Source organism: Oncorhynchus masou, chromosome 12 (genome assembly GCF_036934945.1).
Source record: "Oncorhynchus masou masou isolate Uvic2021 chromosome 12, UVic_Omas_1.1, whole genome shotgun sequence".
NCBI classification, from domain to species: Eukaryota; Metazoa; Chordata; class Actinopteri; order Salmoniformes; family Salmonidae; genus Oncorhynchus; species Oncorhynchus masou.
Window position 1 is genome coordinate 61,677,061 of NC_088223.1, and position 26,876 is coordinate 61,703,936.

The window sequence follows — 26,876 nt, forward strand, 5'->3', positions numbered from 1 at the left end:
AATAATTCACATTTCCTGTTGCTGCAGGATAGTTTTCTGGCTGAAATGAAGATCCTACATCTGTAGCTTTAACATAATGTTTGACTTGATTTGCGTTGTACCCTACAGAAAAATGTCCAATAATTATAATCCACAGAAAAATTCACATTTCATGTTGCTGCATGATCATTTCCCTGCTGTAGCAATCCGGCTGGAATGAAGATCTTACATCTGTAGCTTTAACATAATGTTTGCTATTGGTAGATTTTTTTATATCAGTGTTTTTGTGGGTTTTGTATTAGAGGGGTTGGTGACTGCAGAGTGCCGGTCTTGTCTCCCTGTCAGACCTACATAGGGTCAGTGTTGGTATCAGTGAACCCATACAAGGACCTGGAGATCTACTCCAAGGCGCACATGGAGCGCTACCGAGGGGTCAGCTTCTACGAGATATCACCCCACATGTAAGTCACCCTCTGACCCCTAATTAGCCACAATTTAGATTTTGGCCACTAGATGGCAGCAGTGTATGTGCAACGTTTTAGACTGATTCAATGAACCATTGCAATTCTGTTCAAAATGTTCTATCAAGACTGCCCAAATGTGCCTAATTGGTTTATTAATACATTTTCGAGTTCATAGCTGTGTACTCTCCTCAAACAATAACATGGTATTATTTCACTGTAATAGCTACTGTAAATTGGACAGTGTAGTTAGATTTAACAAAAATGTAAGCTTTCTGCCCATTTCAGATACTTTTATGTCCTCAGAAATGTTTTTGTTACTTCCAACCTGCTAATCACATTAGCCTACATTAGCTTAACCGTCCTGTGGGGGAGGGGGGGGGGGCAATCCCATATAGGTTAACCTTTCTCTGACCCAGCAGGACTAGAATGAGTGTGTGTATATCTGAACATTACATTTACAGTATGTAGTCTATGTTTACTATCAGATGGTGATCCACTGTATGTGAATACACCAGTATGAGCCCAATCACTAGCTGACATCATGTTTGTATCCCACCCCTCTGTTTCTCTGTCCTGTAGCTATGCGGTGTCAGACAACACGTACCGAGCCATGCGGACTGAGAGGAGGGACCAGTGTATCCTGATCTCTGGGGAGAGCGGAGCAGGGAAGACCGAGGCCTCTAAGAAGATCCTCCAGTACTATGCCACTACCTGCCCTGTCACTGACCACATGAGCACGATCCGGGACCGGCTGCTGCAGTCCAACCCTGTTCTTGAGGTACACACCCCGCCCCTCCCAAGGATCTCTTCCTAGGAGCACCTCTATAGGCTCTGGAGGAGGAAGGACATTTATAGCAGGGGTACTGAGACTGGTGTAACATTAATGAGATAAATGAATGGCCCACTACAAAATGATGTTCCTTCAAAGAAGTAACTCTATTAGTAGATGAGGGAAAGCATGTTGATCCATTGCATATTTTGAACCATTCTCTGACAAAGCCATAACAATAGATAGGTGCTGCTGTGAACATGCTATTATTGTACTGTTAATGCTTCCTCTCTCTCAGCTGTGTTTGATCTTATCTCTGTTGTTTCCCACACTCACTTCCTCTCTCTCTCTCTCTTTTCCTGGCTCTCTCTCTGCAGGCCTTTGGTAATGCCAAAACATTGCGAAACGACAATTCCAGCCGCTTTGGAAAATACATGGATGTCCAGTTTGACTTCAGGGTAAGCCTGTTTTCCCTTCCTTTAGCTCCTGGATTGAGGGATTTCCCAAATATAGGTCTACCATCGCTGACACTCGTGCCATACTATCTCTACAGCACGCCATTCCATCAACTGATTGTGCGTGACTAATACTTGTGACATTCATGGCTTACCATACAGCATGCCTTACTATGAATCTAAAACATGATGCAGTTAAAGAAGCTCTAGTAGGACCACACTCAACAGTACCTTGACTGTCCCTGTCCCTAACCTCCCCTAGGGGGCACCCATAGGAGGCCACATCCTCAACTACCTACTGGAGAAGTCTCGTGTGGTGCACCAGAACCATGGAGAGAGGAACTTCCATATCTTCTACCAGCTGCTGGAGGGAGGAGAACAAGACCAGCTCAGCAAGCTGGGCCTGGAGAGAAACGCTCAGAAATACCACTACCTGGTCAAGGTGTGTGTGTGTGTGTGTGTGTGTGTGTGTGTGTGTGTGTGTGTGTGTGTGTGTGTGTGTGTGTGTGTGTGTGTGTGTGTGTGTGTGTGTGTGTGTGTGTGTGTGTGTGTGTGTGTGTGTGTGTGCAGTAATTTGAACAGGGATGTCCTGTACCTCTTAGGGTTGCTGTCCCAGGGTGAGCTCCATCAATGACAAGAGTGACTGGAAAACAGTGAGGAAAGCCCTGACCGTCATCGGCTTCCATGAAGAGGAGGTGGAGGTCAGAAACACTTTAGTGTACATCAGAGGAGGCTGGTGGGGGAAGCTATGAAAGAACGGGCTCATTATAATGGAATGAATGGAACGATATCAAACATATGGAAACCTCATGTTTGACTCTGTTCCAATTGTTCACACCCAGCTATTACAATGAGCCCGTTCTCCTATATCTCCTCCCACCAGCCTCCACTGGTGTACATACTGTATGTCACTGCATATACCCACCCAAAGTTTCACTCTGAAAACAGTGAGAATGTCATGGTTTAAATGTGTCTCTTCTCTCCCTGCTAGGATCTGTTGAATATAATCGCAAGTGTCCTTCATCTTGGGAACACTCAGTTTGGAGAAGGGGAGGATGGAGAAACCCAGATCACCACTGAGCCACAGCTCACATATCTGTCCAAGGTTAGAACTTCTAACATGAACTCTACCTCTTCCCACAGACTGACACATTCCCTAATTCTCCATTTTAAAGGCAGATGTTGATGTTGTCCCGCTTGTTCTGCAGCTGTTGGGTGTGGATGGACCAGCACTGAGAGAGGCTCTCACTCATAAGAAACTCACTGCCAAAGGGGAAGAGGTGAGTGTGTATGGTGGGATGTTTCACTTCATACAAAACTATGCCTGAAGCCTGCTAATATAATTTTATATAATCTAATTTAATATCCCACTTACCAAGAAGTAATACAGTATGCCACTGATGTGTATGGCATGAATATTTTGATTAATTTGTTTAAAAGAGAGGGTACTGATAAAGTACAGCTGAGCCCAGAAATAACACATGAAAGTATTTTATTTCAATGTGTGTGTACATATGTGTACTGCGTACTTGTGTGTGTATGTTCCAGATGATAGGCCCGTTGAGTTTTGAGCAGGCTGTGGCAGCCCGTGATGCCTTGGCCAAAGCGGTTTACGGCCGTGCCTTCACCTGGCTGGTGGCGAAGATTAACCAGTCTCTGGCGTTCAAGGTCTCTCACACACATCTATCATGATAGCTAGCTAGCAAAACAATTCACCAATTATTTCCTCTTAATTATTGCTCTCTCTCTTTGCCAGCTACCGTAATGCTGCTTGCTGCCTCCAAAACTGAGTGGATTGTGTTCTATTTACAGGATGAAGTGTACAACAGCAGTAAGGGCTCATCATCAGTCATAGGACTGCTGGATATCTACGGCTTTGAGGTCTTCCAACACAATAGGTACCTGAAAACATTCTAGCTGTTAACTTACTCTGTGTGTGTGTGTGTGTGTGTGTGTGTGTGTGTGTGTGTGTGTGTGTGTGTGTGTGTGTGTGTGTGTGTGTGTGTGTGTGTGTGTGTGTGTGTGTGTGTGTGTGTGTGTGTGTGTGTGTGTGTGTGTGTGTGTGTGTGTGTGTGTGTGTGTGTGATTGTGTGTGTGTGTGAGTGTGAGTGTGTGTGTGTGTGTGTGTGTGTGTGTGTGTGTGTGTGTGTGTGTGTGTGTGTGTGTGTGTGTGTGTGTGTGTGTGTGTGTGTGTGTGTGCGTGTGTGAGCCATTTGTTTGTACAGTCAACCCAATTCTGATATTATTTCCTCTAATATTGGTCTTTTGACCAATCACATCAGATCATTTCACATTAGATCTGATTGGTCAAAAGACCAATTTGTGAAACAAAGATCCGAATTAGGCTGCCTAATTAACACATTGTAGCACAGTTGTTTTGTGCCATCTTTCTAAACCTAACCATCTCCCTGTAGTTTTGAGCAGTTCTGCATCAACTACTGCAATGAGAAGCTGCAGCAGCTGTTCATCAAGCTCACCCTCAAGTCTGAGCAGGAGGAATACGAAGCAGAGGGCATCACTGTGAGTCTGTGTACTCAGAGAAAAATACAAAACAAGAATAGAGGTATACTAGTGATGAGGTTGTAGTTCATTAAATGCAACTGTGTATTTCAGTGGGAGCCGGTGAAGTACTTTGACAACAAGATCATCTGTGACCTGGTGGAGGAGAAACACAAAGGCTTTATCTCCATCCTGGTGAGAATGACTGGCGTTCCCTTCAGTTTAGTAGTTTATCTGACTCTCTTTAGTCTCTCTCCTCTCTCTAGTATCTCTCTCCCTCTGTCCTCTCCCTCTCTCTATTTGAATGTTAACATATACATGTGAAATGTGTTGTAGGATGAGGAGTGTTTGAGGCCAGGGGAGCCCAGTGATATCTCCTTTCTGGAGAAGCTTGAGGACACTTTGGGAGGCCATGCCCATTTTGTCACGTGAGTCCAATCTTTCTCTTACACACACACACACACACATGTCATATTTTGTTTGTGTAAATGTATTTGTGTGTATATTTGTGGCTCTGTATCTAAGATATGAATTGTCTCTGTCTGTCAGTCACAAATTGGCGAATGGGAAGACACGCAAGGCGGTGGGCAGGGAGGAGTTCAGACTGATTCATTATGCTGGAGAGGTCAACTACACTGTCAATGGTGAGCTAGCTAATCAATCAGTCAATAGTAGAACTGCTGGTTCCGTGTCAGAGGAACCAGTTCCGGTGGCATGCATTGAAACGCATCGCCTTTATCGTGGCTTTCTTTTGCAAATGACTAAATTTACTGACTTATTTCCTAAAACTTGTCAATACTAAACATCATATAAAGGTGTGGGACATTCATTGTGTGACCAGAAATAACTAACAGGTCTATTTCACTTCAGCAACTAGAATATGTCCATCCACAATTCAACTGTGGGAACATGGCGGTTTTCAACACCAGACTACAGAAAGAGCTGGCCGCTACTATACGAGAGATTGTTTGTGTGGAAATTAACTCTGCCCTCGATTTACAATTAAAACCAGTAAATGAATCATTGGCAGTGCTCACTGCTGAAGTGGAGACCTTTTCAACTAAAGTGGAAAGTCTGGAGAAGACAGCCAATGCGACAGAGGTACGACTCATGACCTGCAAAAAGAGCAAGCTAAGTTGGAATGGATAATCAAACTCTTAAAAGAGAAAACGGAATCCCTCAAAAATGTACGGGTCACTGGACATGTAACTGGTGTGGTAGCGGGCAACTTTCTTCATGAGCAGTCTTTCTATGAAGTGTTTGGGTAGGAGAAGCTGGGTCCCATGCTGCTGATAAACATTGCGCATGCACTGAACATTCACAAAGGTTCATTTGGAAGGGATGTGAATACAGCACTAATTTTCCTTTTATAAAAAAAGGTACGGACTCCACTCAGTGTGCTCAATATCGCCCTCTGGCTTTGATAAACTATTTTCCAAAAATTCTGTCGTCCTGTTTCAAAACTTACTTACCCAAATTGGTACATCCAGACAAAAGCCAGTTTGTTATAAAACAAGATAACCTACATGCTTCATCAGAAACCAAATGCAGTTCTATCTCTCAACGCAAAAAAAAACTTTTATAGACTAGAATGGTCATAAATTTGTTTGGTTTTGGAGCATATGGAACTTGGCTCCAATTTCATTCGATTAAAATACTATATGCCAATTCCTCAGCCACAGCGATAACAGGCTATACCTGCTCTGCTCTGTTCAGAATATGTAGAAGTAGCAAGGAAGGTGACCCCATCTATCCTCTGCTATTTCTATTAACTGGAGTGGGAGACATGGTTTCCGGGTGAGGAGGCAATATGTGGTTGGTGGATGGGGACTGAGGGGGGATGGGTTGGGAGGGGAGACTTTTTTGTTTATTTTCCTTGCAGACAAAAATTTACCAAACTGTTGATACTGTTCTTTATCTTTATATTAATTTCTGATGTGTTTTGTTTCTTCTTTCGAATGTCATGATAACTGAATATATGAATATATCTGAATGAATATCACTTTGAATGCTATACCTGTACCTGTAAACCCCCCTTCTGAAAAAATGACAAACTAAATAAAAAGTTGGTCACAGAAATATTTGGAGTATAACTGCAATAAATAATTGACTGATTTCAACCACACACTCTCTCTGTATTGTTTTATGTTCCTCTGCATCACAGGTTTTCTGGACAAAAACACCGACCTGCTCTACAGAAACCTGAAAGAGGTGAGGCTGGAGTAACAATAGAGAAATGAGAACACAGACCACACTCTCACACTCACCACACTCATGAACTCTCTCAGAACTCCCGCACACTGTTTATGTGTGTACACTACAGTAGGTATATGCAGTATAGTGTCCATAGGTGTGGTGTGGTGTGTTTATATGATTCCGAGTTGTGCTTTCTCTGTTCAGGTCATATGCCAGTCAGATAACCAAATCCTAAGTCAGTGCTTCCACAGAGAGGAGGTAACCACCCAAAAACGACCAGAGACGGTGAGATACACGCACACAGACATACACAGACAGATATACACTCACAGCCGACTTAACTCAACTCCATTATTTACATTGGAGTTGAGCAGCGACTAGTGTGGGCGGACTGGATTTCAGCACCCAAATAATTATTTTACACGACAAAGAATAGCACACATTTACACGGGAAAATGTCATGTGTAAATGCAGGCTTTTCTTTGGGTGCTGAAAGTTGAGTTTAGTCAGCTAACACGCACACAAATACACACAGTTTGATATCGCACCTCACTGCTGCCCTCTGCAGGCGGCCACTCAGTTTAAGAACAGCCTGGCCAAACTGATAGAGATCCTGATGTCTAAGGAGCCATCCTATGTGCGCTGTATCAAACCCAACGATGCCAAGCAGTCAGGTAATCCTACACAGTAAAATCAGTCAATCAGTCAATCAGTAAATCAGTCAATCAATCAGTCAATGTAATATTCTTTCTCAACAGGGAGGTTTGATGAGGCTCTGGTCAGACACCAGGTCAAATATCTGGGTCTGATGGAGAACCTGAGGGTCAGGAGAGCTGGCTTTGCCTACCGCCGGCGCTACGAAGCCTTCCTACAGAGGTATGTTTGTCTGTATACAGTGCATTCTGAATGTATTTAGACCCCTTTTTCCACATTTTGTTACGTTTCAGCCTTATTCTAAAATGGGTTAAAAAAATAAATATAAAAACATCCTCATCAATTTACACACAGTACCCCATAATGATTAAGCAAAAACATTATATTAGACATTTTAGCAAAAAAAAAACTGAAATATCACATTTACATAAGTATTCAGACCCTTTACTCAGTACTTTGTTGAAGCACCTTTGGCAGCGATTACAGCCTTGAGTCTTCTTGGGTATGACGCTACAAGCTTGGTATTTGGGGAGTTCCTCTCATGCTCTGTCAGGTTGGATGGGGAGCATCGCTGCACAGCTATTTTCAGGTCTCTCCAGAGATGTTCAATTGGGTTCAAGTCCCGGCTCTGGCTGGGCCACTCAAGGACATTCAGAGACTTGTTCCGAAGCCACTCATGCATTGTCTTGGCTGTGTGCTTAGGGTCGTTGTCCTGTTGGAAGGTGAACCTTCGCCCCAGTCTGAGGTCCTGAGCACTCTGGAGCAGGTTTTCATCAAGGATCTCTCTGTACTTTGCTTTGTTCATCTTTCCCTTGATCTTGACTAGTCTCCCAGTCCTTGCTTCTGAAAAACATCCCAACATCATGATGATGCTGCCACCATGTTGCTTCACCATAATGATGGTGCCAGGTTTCCTCCAGACGTGATGCTTGGCATTCAGGCCAAAGAGTTAAATCTTGGTTTCATCAGACCAGAGAATCTTGGTAGGCCACCTCCCTGACCAAGGCCCTTCTCCCCCAATTGCTCAGTTAGGCCCGAGCGGCCAGCTCTCGGAAGAGTCTTGTGGTTCCGAACTTCTTCCATTTAAGATGGAGGCCACTGTGTTCTTGGGGACCTTCAATGCTGCAGAAATGTTTGGTACCCTTCCCCAGATCTGTGCCTCGACACAATCCTGTCTCAGAGCTCTACGGGAATTAATTTGACCTCATGGCTTGGTTTTTTCTCTGACATGCACTGTCAACTGTGGGACCTTATATGGACAGATGTGTGCCTTTCTAAATAATGCCCAATAAGTTGAATTTAATCCAATCAAGTTGTAGAAACATCTCAAGGATGATCAATTGAAACAGGATGCGCCTGAGCTCAATTTCGAGTCTCATAGCAAAAGGCCTCAATACTTATGTAAATACGTTTTTTAAATGTTTTTATGGTTTTATAAATTTGCAAAAATGTCTAAAAAACTGTTTTCGCTTTGTCATTATGGGGTATTGTGTGTAGCTTGATGAGGAAAATAGTTTTTTAAATCAATTTTAGAATAAGGCTGTAACGTAACAAAATGTGGAAAATGGGAAGTGGTCTGAATACTTTCCGAATGCACTGTATTATGTGGCTATTTACACGTTTCTATAACCACAGTTTCTATATTAACCCCATACATTTATTTAACCACAGGTACAAGTCTCTGTGTCCTGGGACGTGGCCTAACTGGCAGGGCAGACTGGCTGATGGAGTTGTCACTCTGGTCCAACACCTGGGCTATAAACCAGAGGAATACAAACTGGGAAAGTATGTACACACAGGGAGGGAGGGGGAGAGGGGGAGGGAGGGAGAACAGAAAGTAAGGGGACTTCCATTTGCCTTAGTCATGTTATGAGGACAAACATGAGACGGTATGTTGTTGATGTGTAATTCCCTATATCTTTGCAGGACCAAGATCTTCATCCGTTTCCCAAAGACTCTGTTCACCACTGAAGATGCCTTGGAGGCCAGGAGGCCCGCCCTAGGTAAGACTATACAGCAGGGAGGATGATGACAAGGCTGTTTAGTTTGGGGGGAATTAATGTATTATAGAAAATAACATGATTAACAGCAGAGCAGCAGTAGAAAACAGTGAACTGCCCTTGGCAGAAGTATGAGGATGTATAATACACTAAGCAAATGTAATAAGGATGTAATTTATATAGTCTGTTCTGTGGTCCACCATCTTGTCTCCTCTGTTCCTGTGCTCTGTTCTAGCTCTCACACTACAGACCTCATGGAGGGGCTACAGAGAAAGGGCCAAGTACCACCGCATCAGAAACGCAGGTGAGGGATCAAACAGCTCACACTCTTACCTGCTTCTCAATTACTGCTTCCTCGAGCAATTACTCTGCAGCCACTTTCTGCTGAATGAAGTAAGGCCGAGAATATGATTTAGTTTGTTCTTCTGAGCTCTGCACAGTTGTAGCTTGTTGGGGTGTTTCTGGGATATGACTGATTGTTTTCTCTCTGTATAGTGCTAGTGATCCAGTCTGCCTGGAGAGGGATGAAATCCCGCCGTAAGGCAAGGCGCCGCAGACACGCTGCTGAAATCATACGCAAGTTCATCAAGGGCTTCATCTACCGCCACTATGAGCGCTGTCCAGAGAATGAGTACTTCTTGGACCATCAGCGTTTCTCTTTCCTGATGACACTGGTTAGGAACCCACCCAAGAGTGTCCTGGACAAGAGCTGGCCCGTCCCCCCACCTAGCCTCACTGAGGTACTGCAGCCCCACAGTACACATACACACACACACACACACACACACACACACACACACACACACACACTGAAGGAAATGTAGCATAAGCTAAGGTGTGATGGTGCAATGCGTCTGACTGTTGTACATACAATGTGTCAATGTTTTATTTGTATCTGTCCCAATGTCTGTGTAGGCGTCAGAGCACCTGTGCAGGCTGTGTATGCAGAACATGATGCGGGCCTACTGCAGGAGGATCCAGCCCGAGTGGAAGAAACAGGTAGGCTTCTCTACTGTCTGTTACTGTCACTCACCTGACAGGAACACATAGAAAGGTTATTTCTGTCCACTTTCTATTCATTTTATTCTCTCTTACACACACACACACTCCCTCTCTGTCTCCCTACTCCATTCCTCCTCCCCTTTTCTCCTTCTGTCTCTTTCTCCAACTCCACATGTATCTCTTCTGTGTCTCTATAGATGGAGCAGAAGGTGGTAGCCAGTCAGATCTTCCAGGACCAGAAGGACAGCTATCCCCAGAGTGTACCCAAGCTGTTTGTGGCCTCCAGACTAGGTAGGGCACACACACTCACTGACACACTTGATACACACCTCAGGCGGCTGGTTGCACCTTAATTGGGGAGGACGGGTTCATAGTCATGGCTGCAACGGAATAAATGGAATGGTATCCAGCACATCAAACACGTGTTTGATACCATTCCATTTACTCCATTCCAGCCATTACTATGAGCCGTCCTCCCCTCAGCAGCCTCCTGTGGTACACAGACTTCAACATTTCACAGACTTGACAAACACACCACTGACAGATGCTCTTTCCTGTACACAGACAGTGAGGAGTTCAACCTCAAAGTGATACAGACTCTGGGCAATGACAAAGTGAAGGTGAGTAACATGATGTTGTAGTACTATCCCCCTGTAGTGTTTGTGTCTGTTTGGACTGGAGTCTACCATGACCCGTCTCACCTCTGTCACTCTTGTTGTTGGTTGAGTACTTAAATCATGCTAATTGGCTGTTTCCTGTGTACTGTGTCTCTACAAAGTCGTATATTGCTTTGAATCTATATTGATACAGAAACGTTTGTTTTTTATGACAACCCCTCTCTCTCTCTCACTGTCACTCTTCTTTCATTTCTCTCTCCATTCCCCTCTTCTTCTGTCTGTGACAGTATGGAGTTGCGGTGACTAAGTATGATAGGAGGGGTTACAAGGCGCGGCCGCGCCAGCTGCTCCTCACCTCCTCCTTTGCCGTGCTGGTGGCTGAGGCCAAGCTGAAGCAGAGGATTGACTACGCGGCCCTGAGGAGTGAGTCTCTGCAGGGAGTCATAGGGGATTGAGGGACCGGGGGTTGTGGGCCAGGGGTGAAGGCAGGCCTGGAGCGGGGGCAGGGGGGTTGAACTTAAATGGTTAGGCCTCAGGAGTTTTTAGTAACATTGCTTATAAGGTAGTGGTCAAGTGTTTGCAATGTATAACAGGGTGCCATTCCTCTCTTTCCAGGCATCTCTGTGAGTTCTCTGACTGATGGGTTCATGGTTCTGCACGTGCCCAGTGAGGATAACAAGCAGAAGGTAACAGGATGACCTCATTCTGGTTATTCTATCTAGCAGTTGTCATGGTGACTTACTGCCATGGTGCCATAAAGTACAGTACCTAACCTCTGACCCCTTGTCTGACCTGTAGAGTGATGTGGTGCTCCAGTGTGATCATGTGATCGAGGTGGTGACCAAGCTGGCCACCATGGCGGACAAGAAGAACAAGGTCAACATCAGCCAGGACAGGTGGGTCTGGCTCATAGAATTAGGAATTAGAATAGGCTCTCTATGGTCGAGCTTCTCTGATCATCTGGACACTGGATAGCTTCATTACCTTTTTCAGAGAATTTTTGCCAATCCATTCCAACTGTCATCCACTGTTTGTGCTAATGACACTCTATTTTCACAATGACTTTCTATTTTATTCCCTCCTCTCTCTCATCCCATCTCACCCCATCACTCGTTTCCTCTCTCTGATCCTCTCCTCCTGTCTGTGTGCAGTATTAAGTTTGCGGTGGCTCGGGGGAAGGAGGGGGTCATCGATTTCACCAGTGGACCAGAGCTGAAGGTAGCCAAAGGCAAGAAAGGACACCTGCTGGTGGTGAGTCAGGAGACGGGAGAGGAGGAAACATATTATTATGAGGACAGTAGGGCTTGAGGAAGGGAGGGTGAGGACTTCTAGATGGAGGACGAGATGAGCTGGGATTGTCAAATGGAAAGCAGTAGAGTATTAAAGATAGCTACCTCTTTCATCTCTATATTCTCACTGGAAGTTTTGACCAATAATCCACATTAGGGACTAACAATGGCCTCGTGTGAATTGACTTGTTTTGCAGACGGCACCTCAACTCAACCCAAGATGACGACCTCGCTGTAATCCACAGAGAACCAATCATTCCACAGGATGATTTCCTGCTTTAGCCAATCAGATTATAGCCACACAGAAGTTATTTTTCTCCATTAAATGTGAGACCACAGCCATACACTGCCTACTACAAGATCATTATTTTCTCCGTTAGCACAATTGAACTTATAAATCTTAATTTAGATAGTTATTGATTTAAAATGACATATTATCATATATAAATGGATTCAGAGGTTTTGCAGGAATTCATAATACATTGTTGTTTATTAACAAAACTCGTATTAAATGAAACAACACATTTTCAATCTTATGCTTCATCTTTATTTTGTAGTCCTTTACAATATATTTGCTCTTGTATGTAAAAAATATATATATATATATATATATATATATATATATATAGATTTCCATAATAACAAAAATAAACACCATTTTACAAATAAATAAGTAATAAATAAGTAAATAAATAAATAGGCAAAAAGGCATCTTTGGAAAGTACAGTGAAGTGAGGACTGTTGAGAAAGGGGATGTTGGGTAGTGTTTCTCAACACTCTTCCAGCTCTCAGCTGTTAGAGTCAGCGAGAGAGAGAGAGAGAGAGAGAGAGAGAGAGAGAGAGAAAAAAAGAAGGAAACTCCGGGAGAAACCCAGAGTAGAGTAAGGCATACAGTAACACTATGTGTAAACTTGGTTTCAGTGTAACAAAGTCAACCGAGCATCTCACAACAATGAGAAATCATGATCTTAGGGAATACTAGAAATTATAAACCAGGTAGTTTGGCTCCTGGATGCTGATTGGCGGAAAAGCCGTAGTATATCAGACAATATACCATGGGTATGACGCAAAACTACTTGTTTTCTGTTCTAATTACGTTGGTAACCAGTTTATAATAGCAATAAGGCACCTCTGAGGTTTGTGGTATATGGGCAATATACCACAGCTAAGGGCTGTATCCAGCCACTCTGGGATGCATCATGCCTAAGAACAGCCCTTATCATTGGTATATAGGGCCATATACCACACCCCCTTGGGCCTTATTGATTAATTGAACCCTATCATTAATGCAGTTGAAATAACAACAGCAGGTATTGACATCACTTGGCAATATTGAGTCACAGTACTGTATTTCTGTCATAGTAATACTGAATGAAATATATCATTATTATCAACTTATAATAAAGCTGATTATTATCATCATAATGAATAATACTAATATAATTATTATTGGTGTTATTAGCTGCCTTGTTACTTCTGAAATAAACTGTGTGCATTGACTACATAAAATACTGTTGTGTTATAATTCATAATACTACAATTTGTAAATTCTCACATCCAACATTGTCCCTAGTCCACAAAATAAGTTAAAAGCCACTCTAACCACAACCCGTCACAGGCTTGTGCAGTACTAGTTTGCATTATGAATATGAATCCATGCATACCATGTGTATCTGCCCCTGGGCTAGGTACCTGGAGGACCTCTGTGTTTGGTCTTCAGGAGGATGAAGTCTCTGGCCAGCTTGGTGAGGTAGCGCTCCAGGTCCCTGAGGATGACGTAGCCCTCCAGGCGGCTGGTCCACAGGGACTTTGATGGGGCCTGGTGGCTGGAGGGAGGGCTCACTGCACGGGTCAGGGCAGGGGGAGAGGTGGGGCTCACATTGGAGCTGTTCACACATCTCAACTGTAAAGACCACAGAGAGGTTTATCAGACTGAGCTCATAACATTTCTCCACAGTGTATATACAGTAGCTACTGAGTAGCCATAGTGGGTAGCTACATGAACACCTAATATAGTGCACAGAGAGAATAAGTATACACTTTGTTCATGTATATGGCGCACATTGTCTGTACCTGAAAGTTGACTTTTGTCATGAGATCCCGCAGGTCTGTCAGAATGTGCTGTATTCTCTCAGGTATGCTGGGTTTTGGCTTGCCCCTGCTCCCCATCCTGTGGGCTGCCCCCTGTCCAACCTCCTCCCTCTCTATCTCCCTTCTCTTCATGTCCAGGTGAGCCCAGAAGGTGTGCAGGTCTTGAGAGGCAGCACTCAGACGCTCCCAGTCCTGTACAGGCCAGATCATAACATTATTCACAATATCACAATCTCCTATTCTATAGTAACTTTTTAAAGCATTAAACCACAGCAGGTTAACAGGTGGTACAGGTCACACACAAACCTTCATCTGAAGCCAGTGGTAGAAGTCTGTGGAGAGGGAGGGTAGGGTCTGCCACTCCAGACTTCTGTCCTCAAACTGCTTGTTATCCAACTGCTCCTCCTTCTGGCAAGACAAATGAAGGTACATTATGATAACAGCCTGTAGCAGGGGAGGATAGCTGTTGTCTCTGGGCACATAGAAGCTCTAGCAGACTAGCCACCAGTAATAGAGGCTAGCAGAGGAGTCAACTCACATATCTCTTGAGCAGCTGCTGTACCCGAGTGTGGGTGCATCTGATGGATTTGAGGGAGTATGAGTAGGACTTGAGTAGGCCTGGAGGGGATGCACAACATGGGTACACACAGCTCAGGGTAAGGAAAAACTGGAGAAACAGAACCTGCCACCAAACAGACATCTGGAAGAGACAGGGACAGGATGAGTGATTGCTAAATTGCAAAATCATGTCAACATTTGTCAATGAATGAAAGTTGGCATGCAGAACAAATATAGCCAGCCTTATATCTGAATCAATTCTCAATATATGTTGGTAACTTGTGGAACTCTCTTATATGTATTACTTAACAACCACAATACAAATGTTAGATCCATGACAATTTAGCACCAGCCTTCAATCGAAAACTGGAGAATTTACCAAGCTCAATATTCATTGCTTTCTAACCAGGGCTCTATTTAATCCATGTCGCTGAAGTTTCAGTGTGATTGAAATGTAAAGGCAATGTTCCCGCGTTAGCAGACTGCATTCAAGGTAAAAGCTGCATATTTCGGCTCAATTGGAAATTGCTTTTACATTTCTATTGCATAATCTGTCATGCTTCAACTGTACAGATTGACTAGAGCAGCTAGTATCATTATCTCATCACACTAACACAGACTTCTTAGTATCTAAACCAGCCCTGTAGAGATAAAGGAGTTTACCACCAGTGGTCCAGCTATGGGACATCTGTACTGCTCAACACTAGCTAGAGTGAGATGGACAGAGACAGAGTAGACTTACCTTGTAGAGATAGCAATCTGTGATTGACACATCCTAGCTGCATCCGTTGATATTTATGTATGTCTTCAGTTTCTGTTGTGGTCTGGAGTTTTTCTCAGCAGCTCGTGTAGCGGTTTCAGCAAATGATTCACAAAACCTGCCCAATTGCCTAAGTGTAGAGGTTAGTTAGCACATAATTACATTTTTCATTTTTCGCTATCATTTTGAGGTAAATATGGCCTAATATGATGATTGTTCATTGTTGTAGAATTACTCAATGTTATCATATTTTTATCAAACTCAAACTGTTCTGTAACTTTTTACAGTGTAAATGCAATCTAGCCAAATTAGTCATTATATAGGATATTCTGCTGAGTTCAGTCATGAAACTAAATGTTAATTAGACATTTAACATTTTAGTAATTCAACAGATGCTCCTATCCAGAGCGACTCAAGGACACGTGAAGAGATTTTTCACAGAGTCCGCTCGGTGATTTGAACCAGCAACGTTTTGCTTACTGGTCCAACGTTCCTAACAGCTAGGCTACCTGCCCTTCATCAGGTACTGGGATTCAAAAATCTATAATCACTCCTTTATACTTTACATTTGTAGCATGTGAAATTATTTTCTAACGGGTTTCTATCGTAGTATAAACTCAAAATTAATAGTTAACAGTTTATTTACAAATCCCTTCATACTTACAAACCCTTTATAATATTGTGTGTGTGTGTGTGTGTGTGTGTGTGTGTGTGTGTGTGTGTGTGTGTGTGTGTGTGTGTGTGTGTGTGTGTGTGTGTGTGTGTGTGTGTGTGTGTGCACTATTATACCTTAATTTATATGGATGTATGTACTATTATACCTTAATTTATATGGATGTATGTACTATTATACCTTAATTTATATGGATGTATGTACTATTATACCTTAATTTATATGGATGTATGTACTATTATACCTTAATTTATATGGATAAATGTACTATTATACCTTAATTTATATGGATAAATGTACTATTATACCTTAATTTATATGGATAAATGTACTATTATACCTTAATTTATATGGATGTATGTACTATTATACCTTAATTTATATGGATAAATGTACTATTATACCTTAATTTATATGGATGCTATAGAAGAAGATTATGAAACAACATTATTATCTCAATTACAGTATTTTGTTCCAGAAATAGAGAACTAACCACTGCCTAAAATAGTCCCGGAAATGAAAATCCCTTTGCGCAATCTTTTTGGTTGTTTCTTTCCTCTACTCATCGACGACACTTTGTGTTGTTGTGGGGTGCTCTATGGGGAAGCACCCCAGTGTCTCAACTGTAAAATCAAAACGACACTATCCTTGTGACATTGTTAAATGAGTGGGTGGGTTGTACAAGCTGAGATACTACACACTTTCTATATTAATTTGTATTCCTTCAGGTTCTCTCTTTTTTAAAGTGATTATATTCAACAACACTGATGTATACTGCACAACCCACCTAGGCAGATGTACAGTATGAAAAGCATGTCCCATACATGCAAAGCGGAAAAACTCTAAATGCAATTATTAGTCGTTTTGAAAGTAAGTAATTGTGAAAGCACTGTTCTCATGCAGGATACAGTAAGTCACTACTTTGAGACTGACAGCACAGTTAATCAAATGGTACACCTGGCAAGTAACAGCAGTGTACTCAAGCCTACTGCACAAGACATATCGAAGTCTGCCTGGCATAGTCAAATCAATGTGTAGAAAGCAGAATTTGTATGATTTCTAAACATTGATTTGCACAAATTGAATCATTGGATTCATAAATTGAACTTGCATATCATGATTTGAATGAATATTGCATTTAGTTTGACATTTATATTTAATATTGCAATTAAATATGTATATATTCAGTTTCAATATGGAAGACATTGTATTCATTGTCTGTGTATCAAGTTTACATTGTATCATTTGAAGTTTACAAAAGTTTCATATATTCAACTCCTCAGATGCATTAAGATTATGTTTTCAAATTCAGTTCTCGAAATTCAGATTCGAAACCAGAGACAACATCCTGGTACTTTGCCAGCCAGGAATGGTAGAAGAGAACAGATTACAATCAACCCCTCTCGAAATGAGTGGTTTCTAGAGGTTAGTGCCATCTTGAGATTGCATTGCGTCACCTCTGTGTGTCATACACAGGCTGACTGAGTAATAGTTGTCTCTCTTCTCTCTCGATAGAGAGAGAGAAAGAAAGAATTATCAGGAAAGACTGCAAAGCAATGGTCTTTCAGAAAAAGTCCAGATCTCATCCAACCCTGAAATACCACCAACTGACCTTGGTCTGACTAGAAGATCATCTGGCCAGTTTGACATGGCCACAAAGTCTCAGATAAAGCACTCCCAGCATATTTTGCAATTAGAAAGACTCTATATAAATTTAACCCACCAATTAGAATTTGGGTTAAATGATTTGATGTATTATTTGTCATAACTCCAATCCTTCTATATGGCAGAGAAATGTGGGCCCCCCTTTACAATTTAAAATATACCTCATGGGATAAATGCCCCACCAAAGTTTTACACCTGGAATTTTGTCAAAATATTCTAGGTGTGCCCAGAAATGTCCCAGACCTAGCCTGTAGGGCAGATCTTGGGAGATTCCCCCTGGCATTCCAAATTGAGAAAAGAGACACACATTTCTGGACTCACCTAACACACTGTGATCCAGAATATTAGAATTACAAGGCTTATTTCTGCAAACACCATAACCAGAGAGTGACCCTTCAGACTAGCAAAAACACCAACTAACTTCAACCATTCAACCACAAATAACAACATTAGATCGAATAGAAATCTCAATTTAAACACAAACTTCAATGTTACCAAATTCTAAATAGAGATATCAGATTTTCACAAGACTTTGTCAAGATCAAAGAATTCAAAGGAAGACATTAGCAATGTACAGACTCAGTTTTCATAGCCTGGACATAGAGACAGGACGCTAATATCACAAAAAAAAAACTCCTGAAATTTAAAGAAAGAATTGCAGGTTTTCTTGAACTACCCGTTGAGGAGAAAATCTGCATTTTGTTAGGAGAAAATGTAGAGAAAGTAGATCTTGCAGCAGATTATGTCCTGGCCTGTCATAATATATGAGATTTACTTTCTCAATTGTTGCTGTTGTTTTCTTCTTGTGTATGTTTGTCCGAGAGAGAGAGAGAAAGAGAGAGAGAGAGAGAGAGAGAGAGAGAGAGAGAGAGAATTACAATGAGTGGATTCGGCTATTTCAGTGACTTTCAATGTGGCATCGTCATAGGAGTCAAGTCAGCTCTGCAAGTTTCTGCCCTGCTAGAGCTGCCCCGGCAACTGTAAGTGCTGCTATTGTGAAGTGGAAATGTCTAGGAGCAGCAATGGCTCAGCCGCAAAGTAATAAGTCACACAAGCTCACAGAACGGGACTGCCGAGTGCTGAAGTGCATAGCGCGTTAAAATGGTCTGTTCTTGGTTGCAACACTGTTCGTAGCTTCATGAAATGCCAAGCGTCAGCTGGTGTGGTGTAAAGCTCGCTGCTATTGGACTCCGGAGCAGTGGAAACACTTTCTCTGGAGTGATTTAATCTAGTTTCATCCTCCGGCAATCCGACGGTCTGACTGCGAGTCAGACCTAATGGCCCAACATCAGTGCCTGACCTCGCTAATGCTCTTGTGGCTGAATGGAAGCAAGTCCACGCAGCAATGTTCCAACATCTAGTGGAAAGCTTTACCAGAGAGAAGAGGCTGTTATTGTCCTGAAGACAAACAATGTATACGAAATGCTTCAGACTGGTTTTAGACCCCATCATAGCACTGAGACGGCACTTGTGAAGGTGGTAAATGACATTTTAATGGCATCGGACCGAGGCTCTGCATCTGTCCTCGTGCTCCTAGACCTTAGTGCTGCTTTTGATACCATCGATCACCACATTCTTTTGGAGAGATTGGAAACCCAAATTGGTCTACACGGACAAGTTCTGGCCTGGTTTAGATCTTATCTGTCAGAAAGATATCAGTTTGTCTCTGTGAATGGACAAATCAACTGTAAATTTCGGTGTTCTTCAAGGCTCCGTTTTAGGACCACTATTGTTTTCACTATATATTTACCTCTTGGGGATGTTATTCGAAAACACAATGTTAACTTTCACTGCTATGCGGATGACACACAGCTGTACATTTTGTACATTTCAATGAAACACGGTGAAGCCCCAAAATTGCCCTTGCTAGAAGTATGTGTTTCAGACATAAGGAAGTGGATGGCTGCAAACTTTCTACTTTTAAACTCGGACAAAACAGAGATGCTTGTTCTAGGTCCCAAGAAACAAAGAGATCTTCTGTTGAATCTGACAATTAATCTTAATCAGTCGTCTCAAATAAAACTGTGAAGGACCTCGGCGTTACTCTGGACCCTGATCTCTCTTTTGAAGAACATATCAAGACCATTTCAAGGACAGCTTTTTTCCATCTACGTAACATTGCAAAAATAAGAAACTTTCTGTCCAAAAATGATGCAGAAAAATTAATCCATGCTTTTGTCACTTCTAGGTTAGACTACTGCAATGCTCTACTTTCCGGCTACCCGGATAAAGCACTAAATAAACTTCAGTTAGTGATAAATACGGCTGCTAGAATCCTGACTAGAACCAAAAAATTTGATCATATTACTCCAGTGCTAGCCTCTCTACACTGGCTTCCTGTCAAAGCAAGGGTTGATTTCAAGGTTTTACTGCTAACCTACAAAGCATTACATGGGCTTGCTCCTACCTATCTCTCTGATTTGGTCCTGCCGTACATACCTACACGTACGTTACGGTCACAAGACGCAGGCCTACTAATTGTCCCTAGAATTTCTAAGCAAACAGCTGGAGGCAGGGCTTTCTCCTATAGAGCTCCATTTTTATGGAACGGTCTGCCTACCCATGTCAGAGACGCAAACTCGGTCTCAACCTTTAAGTCTTTACTGAAGACTCATCTCTTCAGTGGGTCATATGATTGAGTGTAGTCTGGCCCAGGAGTGGGAAGGTGAACGGAAAGGCTCTGGAGCAACGAACCGCCCTTGCTGTCTCTGCCTGGCCGGTTCCCCTCTTTCCACTGGGATTCTCTGCCTCTAACCCTATTACAGGGGCTGAGTCACTGGCTTACTGGGGCTCTCTCATGCCGTCCCTGGAAGGGGTGCGTCACCTGAGTGGGTTGATTCACTGATGTTGTCATCCTGTCTGGGTTGGCGCCTCCCCTTGGGTTGTGCCATGGCGGAGATCTTTGTGGGCTATACTCAGCCTTGTCTCAGGATGGAAAGTTGGTGGTTGAAGATATCCCTCTAGTGGTGTGGGGGCTGTGCTTTGGCAAAGTGGGTGGGGTTATATCCTTCCTGTTTGGCCCTGTCCGGGCGTGTCCTCGGATGGGGCCACAGTGTCTCCTGACCCCTCCTGTCTCAGCCTCCAGGATTTATGCTGCAGTAGTTTATGTCGGGGGGCTAGGGTCAGTTTGTTATATCTGGAGTACTTCTCCTGTCCAATTCGGTGTCCTGTGTGAATCTAAGTGTGCGTTCTCTAATTCTCTCTCTCGGAGGACCTGAGCCCTAGGACCATGCCCCAGGACTACCTGACATGATGACTCCTTGCTGTCCCCAGTCCACCTGGCCGTGCTGCTGCTCCAGTTTCAACTGTTCTGCCTTATTATTATTCGACCATGCTGGTCATTTATGAACATTTGAACATCTTGGCCATGTTCTGTTATAATCTCCACCCGGCACAGCCAAAAGAGGACTGGCCACCCCACATATGCTCTCTCTAATTCTCTCTTTCTTTCTCTCTCTCTCTCGGAGGACCTGAGCCCTAGGACCATGCCCCAGGACTACCTGACATGATGACTCCTTGCTGTCCCCTGTCCACCTGACCGTGCTGCTGCTCCAGTTTCAACTGTTCTGCCTTATTATTATTCGACCATGCTGGTCATTTATGAACATTTGAACATCTTGGCCATGTTATGTTATAATCTCCACCCGGCACAGCCAGAAGAGGACTGGCCACCCCACATAGCCTGGTTCCTCTCTAGGTTTCTTCCTAGGTTTTGGCCTTTCTAGGGAGTTTTCCCTAGCCACCGTGCTTCTACACCTACATTGCTTGCTGTTTGGGGTTTTAGGCTGGGTTTCTGTACAGCACTTTGAGATATCAGCTGATGTACAAAGGGCTATATAAATAAATTTGATTTGATTTGATTTATAGCAGTAAAGGGAGGACCAAGTCCATATTAATGCCCATGATTTTGGAATGAGATGTTCAACAAGTAGGTGTCCACATACTTTTAGCCATGTAGTGTATATTCAGAGCATTTGGACTTTTCACTAGTTTTAATTTTTCAAATTGTGAATGACTGAACAGTTATTTTTTGGGGGCGGGTTTAGAGAGAGGGGGGGCAGAGGGCAAGTGATGATGAGAGAAAGAGCTTAGTAATTTTCTTGATTGCGGAAGCATGCCGTTTCATCACAGTTGTGCAGAGAGTGGCAGGTGGTTACTGGATGGCATATTCACCATTATTTCACCATGACAGAAATAGCAGAGAGAGGAGTTTCTGTTTCCCCCGGGGGGGGGGGGGCAGCCCTGGGAATGTCTCAGAGAACTACATCATCACTATTTTTACCATAATTACCACCACCATCATGACTATCCATCCCACTTTATGCTATTTAGAGCCATTGTAGAGATGAAATGGCACACTGCCATTACCCTAAGGCCCATGGTCATAAATCACCATAATCAAATGAGAAATATACATTTACTATTCAGATTTTGGAATAGGAAAATAAACAGAAGCTGCTTAATCGACTTAGGGTTCAGTCAAAATCAGCCAAGTAGTTTTGTACACAGCCGCGGCACTATCTGAGTGTGTATCTGTGTAGTTACTGTTTATGCCCAACTGGCTCATGCACACAGGTCAGGTTCAGACCTGGGGAGAGGAAGTGGGCAGTGAACTACAGGTCATTGGTCTGGACAACAGTCCTGATGGACAGATACAGTACCTACTTCCTCTTTTCGTGAGCAGAGAACTCTAACAGGGATGTGGTCTCGGGATTATGTTGGTATGTTTGTGTTGTGGGGAAGAAGCTCTATATGTATCACATACTGTACATACTACCCCTTTCAAATCATGACTCTCCAGAAGGGCTTCCCTCACTCTCGTGACTCCCACCTCTGCTCTCACAGTTAGGAGGAACACTGACAGATTCCCCCTCTCTTGGTTACTTTTTAGTTTCAATACCTTTTTAAAAATTTTCATTACCTTTCCTTCCCAATTTTAGCAATCAAGAGAGCACTCACGATACCCTGGAACACTGAAACTTTTGCTCTGCTCTGCTCTATTGCAGTGTGCGGACAGTACTTGACCACAGCAATCCATTTCTTTAAAGCTCTGAAAAAGAGCGCCACCATGTGGTGGTCTCCGGAAGAGGTGCCAGTTTAGATCCTGTGACTGTCACGGTTTACGTGTATAGATCTACACGTGTTCGTGGGTGGAGTCTGTTTTTAAGGGCTGCGGATTCTTTTCGTTGCATTCCACCCAGAGAGGAAGTCCGCCTTGTGTAGTGTACCACACAGCGCTTGGGGAGACTACTAAGCAAGCAGGGCTGAGGCATTCTTTTTGACTCTAGTTAGCGATGACATTTGAACTTTAGGCTGAGGTCAGGGTTTGGAAGCCTATCTCAGCTACAAGAAGTCCCAAAGTGAATCTCTAAAGGCTAGAGAAAGAGTTTGAGAGAGGGTTCTGAGAAGTACTCATGGCCAATTGTAAGGGTTTTCTACAATCTCAATCTCCCACTGTACATCGATACTCTGACATATTATTTGGAATAGAGAAGCCCTAAAGACCATAACAAGCATAAACTGTCATCATTCATTTGGATACTAATTTTGATCCCTCTCCGGGGGCTTTGTAACAGTGAGAAATGTATTGGGAAAGCGTTTAGTACAAATCATTGTGGATTGATTGGTGGAGTTTCTGTCAGTTGACCCGAGCCTAGATGCACTAAGATAAACTCTTCTTCTCCGAGAGAGAACTTATTATTTGGACATGATCCGTTCTCTCTCTATGCATACTACATACTACTAACTATAACAGTATTTGGATTCCATCTATTACAATGTATCCAGAATTGAATGTCAGATCATTGATTACAGACACTGTGTTATCTGAGCTGTGGAGCAGTGAAATGTGCTGTACGTAAAAATTAAATCTCACCATTTTATCCACTTTTTCAACAAATCCTTTTAAGTTGAAGATTTAGTCGAACGTAACCCCTTCAGCGATGTGACCATAATCATCCTCTCAAAGGAAAAACAAATATCTTGTCTTATATTGTTTAATATTGTTTGCTGAAGGGAAACAGAGGGCCGACCTCATTTGTGTTTGGAATGGACCCCCCCCTAAGTTCTTCAGAGGGCAGCTGGATCTTTCACAGCCATGGAGACAGAAACTGCACAGTAAGCACTATTAATATAAGGGCATGAAGAGGTTGTTATCAATAAACATCACATTGGTACGGTTTTAGAAGAACAAAGGGCATGTATTTTACACAGTTACACAGTTCTATTTTGAAAAGTGCACTATATTTTATGATGCCACACAATTTATTGAAAGGACATCAAAATACATTTAAGAGCGAGCAGTAAGCATTATTATAAATTGGTCTTTGTTGAACATGGCTTTCATTATGAGTTGAATATTGGCTCATGGCTTACAAACTAACTGGGTTGACTGTACCCAAGGAATCATAGCATAGGTTCTATAGCACAAGATGCTGACAGGACAGTGGATACACAAGGACAGAACAGGAGACACAATGAAAAAGCAGACCATTGCTCCACAGTGACTCCATGTGGCTTGTCCTTAAGTCCTTGTTTATGCAGATGTTGTTTGTCAGGGTCCAGGTGGAAGGGTCAGCCAGTTTAAAACACCCCCGTCTCTTTCCACAACATCCTTCCATTGAGACAGACACTATGGGGGTTGGACCCATGGAGGTGTTCTGTTTAATCCTGTGGTTGGACCCGATAAAAAGGACCAGTGTGTCCATCCATCCTGTCACAGTACCTGGAACCACTTGGAGTCGTGATCATCCTTTCTGAGTTGTGCAGTTTGAGTGTTAACCTCAGTCTCCCTCCACGAGAAGATGCAGGCCTTTGCCGTCGCTGCCCTCTCCATCTGGCTGTGTCTGGGTGCCACCACCCTGGCAGAGTCCCACGGCCCACAGCACTGCAGTAAGGATCATCTGCTTTATATCTTGTTGAGGCTCATGTTTGCTGTGCACTGTGTGGAAAACTGCTGTTACTTGTATGACTATTTTGGTAATATTGTCAAGGTTTATCAAATCAACAGTCTCTGTATGTATACCTATATGTCTACACATGATCTCTGAGTTTGAAAATCTGTCTAACTGCCGACTTTGTCTTTTAGCATCACCTAATATGACTGGGGTCCTGACTGTGGTGAGTAGCCCTCTTGTCCATTAACCATTATCAATAATGCTAGGACACTGTGTGGCTATATTGCATTATTTCTAAACCAAACCAGACTCTCAGTTCAGGCAACCCTGTTTTTATCTAATGATGTTTTCTCCTAAAAACAACTATAATGGCACAGTTGGCTTAGTTTTTGCAGGTACAGAATTGGGTCATATTAATCACTATATATATCGTTATCTCTCTCTTGATTAAACAGCTGGCCCTTACAGGAGGTGAAATCAAGGCAACTGGACATTACAGCTACGACTCGACGGACAAGAAGATACGTTTCACTGAAAGTGAGATGCACCTCAACAAGACTGAACATCTGGAGGACTACCTGATGCTGTTTGAAGAGGTAACACTGACAACTGACAGAAACATATAAGGCAAGATTCCAACCCAATTGTAATTCAGAATAGCTGCTTTGTAACATTTTATGGCCTACATAACAGTTGCATAACCCACTTGTTACTATGGTTATGACACAGCATCATCATAACCGATGCTTCCTCCTTCTCATCCGTCTCTCTCAGGGGGTCTTCTATGACATTGACATGAAGAACCAGTCCTGTAAGAAGATGTCTCTGCATTCTCATGCTCACGCTCTGGAACTCCCCACTGGTGCAGCCCATCAGGTTGAGCTGTTTTTGGGGAGTGACACTGTTCAGGAGGAGAACATCAAAGTCAACATATGGACGGGATCCGTGCCAGAGACTAAGGGTGAGTATGATACACATTAGGAGTCAACCTGTCAATGTGATTTTTATTAATGAAGTATAATGTTGGATGGCAATGGTGTAAACATGGGTTTATATAGTGAAGCTATTAGGATGTATCAAAGCATATGTCTGTCTGCCTGATCTCCAGGCCAGTATTTTTTGTCTACTACTGTGGGAGAATGTCTACCACTCAACACTTTCTACTCAACTGATTCCATGACACTCCTCTTCAGGTGAGTGGCATACTTTTAATTTGTTTAATGCAGCTGTAGGGTCACTGAAACCTTCTTGTGCAATGGATAATAGCTGATACTATCTGCCGATACTTTGGTATATCATAGTACTAGATGCATTTGAGAAATGTTTGAGATTTAGTTCTGTATGGTCTCCCACAGGAGAAACCAACGTCTTGACGTAGACCTAGAGAAAATGTCCTACTGGGCCGAAGATGACACTGATTTTGAAGTTGCAGGCAGGGCTACTATATCACGAGACAATGAGCCTGACTCATGTCCGCTACAATTGCATGCCCAAAAAGTTCATGCTATTTTTCTCTTCTTCTCACAGCAATTCCGAAGTGGTCACTGAGGTGAAAGCCCCTGAAGTATTCAATCTGCCGTCTTTCTGTGAGGGTGTGGAGCTGGAGGAGGCTCCTGAGGGCCAGAAGAATGACTTCTTTAGTCTGTTCAACAGTGTCTAAGTCAGTGGCACCAGGACCTCCAGCCCCAACCAACCAAGAGTGTGGCCAGCTAATCCTCCTAGTTGTTTCTCTCCCTCTCATAACTACATTTGAGTGTTTCATTGCAAATTCTTCTCTTCTGTTAGACCAGATATATATCATAATATACTTTCTTTGATTATTCCTCTTTGAAGACATTGCATAAAGATTAATCAGATGAAAAAAGGAAAGTTAATGTTAAGTTGTCATGTTTATGTAATCTCTACGTTTGAACGGGATATAAGGGGATATAACGTTTGTAATTTACACTATTAATCTGTCACTTAAAGTTGCTAATGCGTAGGAGGTCTGCATAGGCAAATGAGATAATAAAAACTCAACATCTTTTCGAGTCTCCAAATGTATTTGTTTTATTGAAAGGGGTGGCAGGTAGCCTAGTGGTTAGAGCGTAGAGAGGACTAGTAACTGAAAGGTTGCCAGATTGAATCCTCGAGCTGACAAGGTAAAAAACTGTTGCTCTGCCCCTGAACAAGGCAGTTAACCCACTGTTCCTAGGCCGTCATTGTAAATTAGAATTTGTTCTTAACTGACTTGCCTAGTTAAATAAAGGTCAAATATATCTAATTTTTTTTTTTACCAAAGTATATACTTTGTATACTACCTCAAAGTC

At 42.7% G+C, this 26,876-nt stretch overlaps 3 protein-coding genes across 6 annotated transcripts in view; 2 read left to right on the forward strand and 1 right to left on the reverse strand.

Annotated features, from left to right (window-relative positions):
• The window catches only part of LOC135550577 (unconventional myosin-Ic-like), a 30,467-nt gene extending 18,012 nt beyond the window's left edge, over positions 1-12,455 (forward strand). For all 4 annotated transcript variants that reach the window (XM_064981514.1, XM_064981517.1, XM_064981515.1 and 1 more), the window contains 29 exons: positions 325-440; positions 1,023-1,221; positions 1,590-1,670; positions 1,930-2,109; positions 2,270-2,368; positions 2,659-2,772; positions 2,876-2,947; positions 3,216-3,335; positions 3,480-3,565; positions 4,082-4,187; positions 4,281-4,361; positions 4,503-4,594; positions 4,716-4,810; positions 6,331-6,377; positions 6,567-6,647; positions 6,931-7,036; positions 7,121-7,238; positions 8,688-8,801; positions 8,943-9,019; positions 9,252-9,320; positions 9,512-9,756; positions 9,932-10,015; positions 10,216-10,309; positions 10,583-10,638; positions 10,923-11,058; positions 11,251-11,321; positions 11,434-11,531; positions 11,787-11,886; positions 12,122-12,455. In XM_064981514.1, the coding sequence (XP_064837586.1) occupies positions 325-440; positions 1,023-1,221; positions 1,590-1,670; positions 1,930-2,109; positions 2,270-2,368; positions 2,659-2,772; positions 2,876-2,947; positions 3,216-3,335; positions 3,480-3,565; positions 4,082-4,187; positions 4,281-4,361; positions 4,503-4,594; positions 4,716-4,810; positions 6,331-6,377; positions 6,567-6,647; positions 6,931-7,036; positions 7,121-7,238; positions 8,688-8,801; positions 8,943-9,019; positions 9,252-9,320; positions 9,512-9,756; positions 9,932-10,015; positions 10,216-10,309; positions 10,583-10,638; positions 10,923-11,058; positions 11,251-11,321; positions 11,434-11,531; positions 11,787-11,886; positions 12,122-12,148 (2,964 nt within the window). In that variant the 3' untranslated portion in view covers positions 12,149-12,455. The remainder of the gene's footprint in view (positions 1-324; positions 441-1,022; positions 1,222-1,589; positions 1,671-1,929; positions 2,110-2,269; positions 2,369-2,658; positions 2,773-2,875; positions 2,948-3,215; positions 3,336-3,479; positions 3,566-4,081; positions 4,188-4,280; positions 4,362-4,502; positions 4,595-4,715; positions 4,811-6,330; positions 6,378-6,566; positions 6,648-6,930; positions 7,037-7,120; positions 7,239-8,687; positions 8,802-8,942; positions 9,020-9,251; positions 9,321-9,511; positions 9,757-9,931; positions 10,016-10,215; positions 10,310-10,582; positions 10,639-10,922; positions 11,059-11,250; positions 11,322-11,433; positions 11,532-11,786; positions 11,887-12,121) is intronic.
• Positions 12,456-12,824: 369 nt separating this feature from the next.
• Positions 12,825-14,763, reverse strand: LOC135550578 (uncharacterized). Its single transcript, XM_064981519.1, has 4 exons — positions 14,554-14,763; positions 14,322-14,423; positions 13,998-14,207; positions 12,825-13,827 (listed from the first exon to the last, which is right to left on the reverse strand). The coding sequence occupies exons 1-4, from the start codon at positions 14,761-14,763 to the stop codon at positions 13,609-13,611; spliced, it is 741 nt and encodes a 246-aa protein (XP_064837591.1). The 3' UTR covers positions 12,825-13,608.
• A 9,611-nt stretch (positions 14,764-24,374) lies between these two features.
• On the forward strand, positions 24,375-26,593 carry epd (ependymin). The gene is made up of 6 exons (XM_064981520.1): positions 24,375-24,562; positions 24,759-24,790; positions 25,023-25,163; positions 25,342-25,528; positions 25,676-25,760; positions 26,095-26,593. Exons 1-6 carry the CDS (start codon positions 24,475-24,477, stop codon positions 26,225-26,227), a joined length of 666 nt encoding a protein of 221 aa, XP_064837592.1. The 5' UTR covers positions 24,375-24,474; the 3' UTR covers positions 26,228-26,593.
• Positions 26,594-26,876: the final 283 nt, after the last annotated feature.

Bases quoted from the DNA above. Each gene is read 5' to 3' on its own strand.
- LOC135550578 (XM_064981519.1), bottom strand. From the start codon at position 14,763: ATGATTTTGCAATTTAGCAATCACTCATCCTGTCCCTGTCTCTTCCAG. The intron at 14,208-14,321 runs GTTTGTGTGTGA...TGGCCTGTACAG, and splicing joins ACCACTGGCTTCAGATGAAG to GACTGGGAGCGTCTGAGTGC. The intron at 13,828-13,997 runs GTACAGACAATG...TGGTCTTTACAG, and splicing joins TGACAAAAGTCAACTTTCAG to TTGAGATGTGTGAACAGCTC.
- epd (XM_064981520.1), top strand. From the start codon at position 24,475: ATGCAGGCCTTTGCCGTCGCTGCCCTCTCCATCTGGCTGTGTCTGGGT. The intron at 25,529-25,675 runs GTGAGTATGATA...CCTGATCTCCAG, and splicing joins ATCCGTGCCAGAGACTAAGG to GCCAGTATTTTTTGTCTACT. The intron at 25,761-26,094 runs GTGAGTGGCATA...TTCTTCTCACAG, and splicing joins TCCATGACACTCCTCTTCAG to CAATTCCGAAGTGGTCACTG.